At 47.5% G+C, this 5,551-nt stretch overlaps 1 protein-coding gene across 1 annotated transcript; it reads left to right on the top strand.

Annotated features, from left to right (window-relative positions):
• Positions 1–638: 638 nt before the first annotated feature.
• On the top strand, positions 639–4,528 carry LOC111145534 (C-C motif chemokine ligand 26). The gene is made up of 3 exons (XM_022500447.1): positions 639–871; positions 964–1,078; positions 4,302–4,528. Exons 1-3 carry the CDS (start codon positions 799–801, stop codon positions 4,390–4,392), a joined length of 279 nt encoding a protein of 92 aa, XP_022356155.1. The 5' UTR covers positions 639–798; the 3' UTR covers positions 4,393–4,528.
• Positions 4,529–5,551: the final 1,023 nt, after the last annotated feature.

Here is a 5,551-nt window from a genome sequence, read left to right as displayed (position 1 = left end):
TAAACCAGAGGAGATAGCTCTAAGTGCCCCCAAAAGCTCTGGCACCAAGGGTCGCAGGATGGGTGGCACTGAGAAGATAGGACAGGTACCTGCCAAAGCCTTGTTCTTGAACCTTTGTTGTTGTGACCAGGCTGCTCTACGATCGATAGTATCCTGAGACCGTCCATGCGTCATCAAGAGATAAGCCATGCTGGGGCGCCAGGGGGGCTCAGTCAGTTAAGTGTCTGACATAGGCTCGGGTCATGATCCCAGAGTCCCAGGATTGAGCCCCTACTCACCAGGGAGTCTGCTTCTCCCTCTAACTCTACCCCCTCTGACCCTTCCCCCTCTAGTGCTCTCTCTCTCTCTCAAATCAATAAATAAAATCTTTACAAAAGAGAGAGAGAGATAACCTGTACTTAAAAGGCAAAGAAAGTTTTGGTCGAGAGCCAGAAATCAATCCAGGAAAAGCACTGTGTTCTAAGGTATTTTGAGTCAGTTCTGGAGAACCATTATTTCATTTCCTCCACTTTTGCTTTTCAAACAACAAAGCATTGGTTCGGACAAAAACACCGGGGCAGAAACTCCCAATGGTGTGCTGGCTCCTCCCCTTCCCTCAGATGACTTTTCTTTTCCTTCTAATTTTCTTCTAAAGGTATCAGGTTGCTTCTCCACTATAGGGTCAAAAGGCTGCTTTTTGTTCTCAACCACAAATTTCTCTGGAAATCTCTTAGGGGACAACTTAGCCCTACAAAAGGGGGTCAGGTGGAGTCAGGAGGAATTTGGGAGAAGGCTGTGGAGGGCCTGGCTTGCAGCACCATGAAGAGCTTTCCTGTTGGCTTTCTTCTTCTCCTGATCTTCATTCTCAGTGTCCATTCTGGAGTAGCCACACGTATGGAGATGTCCTACTCCCTTCCCCGGGGCGGGCTGTGCAGAGAAGCAAAGGGTCCCCCCTCCTAGCTCCTTCCTCTCCCTGTTTTTTAGGTGGCAGTGATATAGCCGAGTTCTGCTGTTTCAAATACAGCCGCAAGATCCTTCCCTGGAAGTTGGTGCATTCCTATCAGTTCACCAGGAACAGCTGCCCCCAGCAGGCTGTGATGTGAGTATTTCTTATTTGGACTTTCGGGGTCCCCACCAGCCACTTTAGTGCCTGGGTGCTGGGCAGGGCAGACCAGCCCCCCCCCGCCCACACAGCGCCAAGATGAGACTCAGGATGGGACTCTGGTCACTTGGGTTGTCACTTTGCCTCTGCCACTAATGAGTGTGACCCTGGAGCCTTGGTTTCCTAGCTTTCATACCATGCGGCAAACAATGTACCAAGTGCTGGGTATAAAAAAGAGAACAGACAGCCCTTATAGACCTTAATCCTAGCGTAAGAAAAGGCTATTAAAGGTATTTACACGAAATAGATAATGTAATGAAGAAAGAAAGCAGGAGGGAATTTGTCTTGTATGGGAGGTAGTACTTTATCTCTGCCCTCTTAGGAGCTCCAGGGGAGCCTGAGAAGGAGATTGACATAAGAGAGATTAACAGAAAAAAGAAAAAGGCACACAAATTTTTACATGTACACGGGAGCCCCCATAGGAAAATGAAAACCCAAAGGAATGGCAAAACCTAAGTGCTTTTAAGCTAGCTTGAACAGAGAGAGTAGATTGTGGAAATACGACTAAAATCTATAGGGTAGGCTGTACGGGACAGTAAGACTTACCTTAACAAGGTCTATTTGTAAAGAATTCTCTTGGCTTTGACTTCTTATCTCTGGCAATAGGGATATTTCTTTCCTCCTGGTACAAGAAGGATATCTTTCACATGGGAATTCTATTTCCTGCTTTCAGGGGAAAAAGAGGAAGTCAGAACACCCTTCTAGCACCTGCTGGGTTTGTTTGTTTGTTTTTCCGAAGTGTCTTTAGTTCAAAATAATGCTTCTGCCAAAGTGGCATATTTTGGGTTGGTATATTCTGCGAGCCTCCATCACAGTCACACGAGGACCTAATTTGGTGGGGGGAAGGTCTCCCAGAGGACGTGGCATGTGCACTGAGATCCTCCCCGCTAAGGATAAGTGGGAATGGCGCTGTTCCAAAGTGGAACAAGGATGTGTCGGGCAGAGAGCTGCAGGTGTGTCAGAGGAACATGTCGCCTACAGATGGACAAGCAGACAGGAGCCAAGTCATGCGGGGCTCGTCAGTAGTGGGAGAGAGGACACAGGGCCCCGGCAGGACTAAACGAGATATCACAGACAAAGTCTTTAGTGTTGTGCCTGCCCATAGTGGACGTTTGCCAGCTGGAAGCTATCTTTAAATGCAAACACACAGGGAAGGGCTGGTTCCTGCTCCCAAGGGTGTGGGGTTCCTGAACAGCAGAGCATGGTGCAGAAGCAGAGAGAAGGGCCTCCCGTGGCAAACCTGAATGTCATTGTTCTGAGATAGTTAGGAACAGGAAAGGGACGCATGAGTGCCCAGTTGTGGAAGGGCACACTCCGGGGCTCAGAGGCTTCTCCTTAGTGTCTCGATTTAAAGCTTTCTGGGGCTTTTGAGATGTCAACTCATAATGCTTTGCAAAGAGCCCTGAGCTGGGCTCAAAGCGGTGGCTCTGTCACTTATAAGCTATGTGACCTTCGGCAAGTCAAGTTTCCTCATTTGTAAAGGGAAGGGGAGAGGCCAACATCAGTTATCAGTCACTGTGTGAGGGACCACACCAAAACTCAGTGGTTAATACAACAGCGATCACTTTCCGGTCTCCGTGGGACAGGACTTTTGTCAGGGCTTGGCCGGATGGTCTGGCATGGCATCTGTTGTAGGGGTAGAGACAGATCTCTTTGGGGATGAGATGGAACGGCATCTCTCTTTGGGTCCTCTCTGCATGGTGTCTCTGTTCGGCCACTTTGGGCTTCCACAAGGTGTGGTTACCTGAGCTGGGGGCTCTCCTTACAAGCTGGTGCAAAGCTCCAGTGTAAGTGTCCCAGTGAACCAGGCATAAGCTCTATAACCTTCTGTGAAGTAGCCTATGAGGTCACACAGCATCAGCTCTGCCACAACCTACTGGTCAACCAGTCCCTAAGGTTGGCCTTACTTCGACGGGAAGAGGCACAAATCCCCATCTTTCAATGATGTCAAAGAAATCTCAAAGGTTCACAAAGTCCTGTTTCTCCCCCATTTTCCCATCTTTTTTTTTTAAGATTTTATTTATTTATTTGACAGAGAGAGACAGCGAGAGAGGGAGCACAAGCAGGGAGAGTGGGAGAAGGAGAAGCAGGCCCCCTGCTGAGCAGGGAGCCCAATGTGGGGCTCGATCCCAGGACCCTGGGATCATGACCTAAGCTGAAGGCAGATGCTTAATGACTGAGCAACCCAGGCGTCCTGTATCGTTTTGGCTCTTCTCCCCGGCATGGGGCCAGCCTTAGAGCTCCCCCTACCCCGTAAATACTGCTGGGCTCTGTGAGCTGCTCTAGGCTAGAACACCCCGACTTAGTCTTTCATCACATCTGGGGCTGGAGGACACTCAGGATATCAAGCAGGACCCTCACTCTTCATGAGTGCACAGTGCCATAAGGAATGTAGGAATCCTATATAAACAGCAGTGGCCAACAACCCATGATAATGGGATTAAGAATGGAACGGCACGACAGGCTTTGACCTCATGTTTTTGCTTGGAGACCTGACGTGCTACGATTCCATGAATCAAAAATAATAAAGACTTTTGGTGGGAGGGGGGTGGTCAGGCTAATGTTCTAAAATGAATGGTGGGGGGCGCCTGGGTGGCTCAGTCAGTTAAAGCCTCTGCCTTCGGCTCAGGTCATGATCTCAGGGTCCTGGGATTGAGCCCCCGCATCCGGCTTTCTCTCAGCAGGGAGTCTGCTTCCCTTCCTCTCTCTCTGCCTGCCTCTCTGCCTACTTGTGATCTCTCTCTGTCAAATAAATAAATAAAATCTTAAAAAAAATAAAATGAATGGTGGTGTCATGCATGGATCTACTCAAAACCAATGAATTATCATTGATACACTTTAAAAGAGTGAATTGCATGGCGTGTGAATTACATCTCCATAAAGCATCTATGTTAAAACAAAAGAATTAAGAGGGATGGTCCAGGCTACATGCTTTGGACTAAAGCTGTTGGAAATTATTTCCTGGGGGAGGTGGGCCTGGGAGCGTGGGCTCTAGTGGGAAACAGAGCAGAGGGGAAATCGAGGACCAGAAGAGGGAATGGAGGCTCTAACAGCTGCAGAAGGGCGAGGGAAAGTGAATCAACGGGCTGACCCCCACCCTTCCCAGCTCTACAGGAAGCAAAAGTTCTCTGTATTGACTGTCAGCTTCTCCTTTCCACAGATTCACTACCAAAAAAGGCCATAAAGTCTGTGCCCAGCCAAAGGAAAAATGGGTGCAAAGATACATTTCTTTACTCAAAAAACAGCAGTGATGGAAACTGTTGGATTTTAAGCCCAAGGGCACCTGGGCCCTGCTCTTGACCCTGCTGTCCTTGGTGGAACCTGGAGATTTTCTTCAGCAGAAGTTTCTGTGGGACTGAGGAGGAGGGGAGGTTTACAATAAAGATTTTAACAATTTTTTTCCGTTAAGATTCGATTTGTTCCTAAACATTCTTATTCAGTAAAACATGAGTCTTCTCCAAAGGAGAGAAATGGAGTCAATATTTTTGGCTGGTTCCCTGCACCAACACTGGTGTGGAATTCTTCCTTATGTTTCTGTGTCCCCCTACCCAAAAAAAAGCCAGGGAGATATATTTTGGCAAAATGCCCATCAAACGTTTTCATATTATTTAGAGAGGCAAGTTTGTGTTATTTAGAAAATTAAATTCTGTGCAATCCCTCCTGACCTTTTGGTGCTGAGTAAATAAAATGTCTCCATATTTGGTAGTGCTTTCTCATTAGGTGTCAATCAATAATCAATAAACATAAATATTGGGGCGCCTGGGCGGCTCAGTCATTTGAGCGTCTGACTCTTGATACTGGCTCGGGTCATGGTCTTAGGGTGGTGAGATCGAGCCCCCTGCCAGGGTCCAGGCTCAGTGGACAATCTGTTTGAAAGTCTTTGTTTCATTCTCCCTCTGTCCCGCACCCCCAAAAAAGATAGACAAATAAATAAAATCTTTGAGAAATATATTATCTACCTGCTGTCAAACTTTAAAAGTAAACAACAAAGCTTAGGGAACAGCAATTGAATTTATTCTGGAATAGAGAAACTGCACACTAGAGGGAACCATGGGCAGGTTGGGAGAACAAAGGGAAACAGTTTTCTACAGAGGAAAGGAGGAAGCTGGAAAAGGTTGTTTCGAGCAAAAGTTCATCAGAGGAAAATGAGAGCTACAAGTGGCCGTGGCTTCTTACTGGCTGTGGTTGCGTGGCAGAGAGGACATCTCCCTTCTTCCTGCCGGTCTATGTGAATGGTGGTGCGTGAGTGTCACCCCTTCATGGCTTCCCACTCCATTTTTTAAAATTTAAATAGGCTCTGTGCCCAATGTGGGGCTTGAACTCACGACCCTGAGATTAAGAGTTACACACTTTATCTACTGAGCCAGCCCTCTGTCCCTGTCCCTGCTTCATTTTTGATGAATGAGGTTT

Source organism: Enhydra lutris, unplaced genomic scaffold (genome assembly GCF_002288905.1).
Source record: "Enhydra lutris kenyoni isolate GAN:26980312 unplaced genomic scaffold, ASM228890v2 scaffoldscaffold13, whole genome shotgun sequence".
In the NCBI taxonomy this organism is placed as follows: Eukaryota; Metazoa; Chordata; class Mammalia; order Carnivora; family Mustelidae; genus Enhydra; species Enhydra lutris.
Note: the sequence above shows the minus strand (reverse complement) of the source record. Positions and strands in the feature narration are given on the sequence as shown.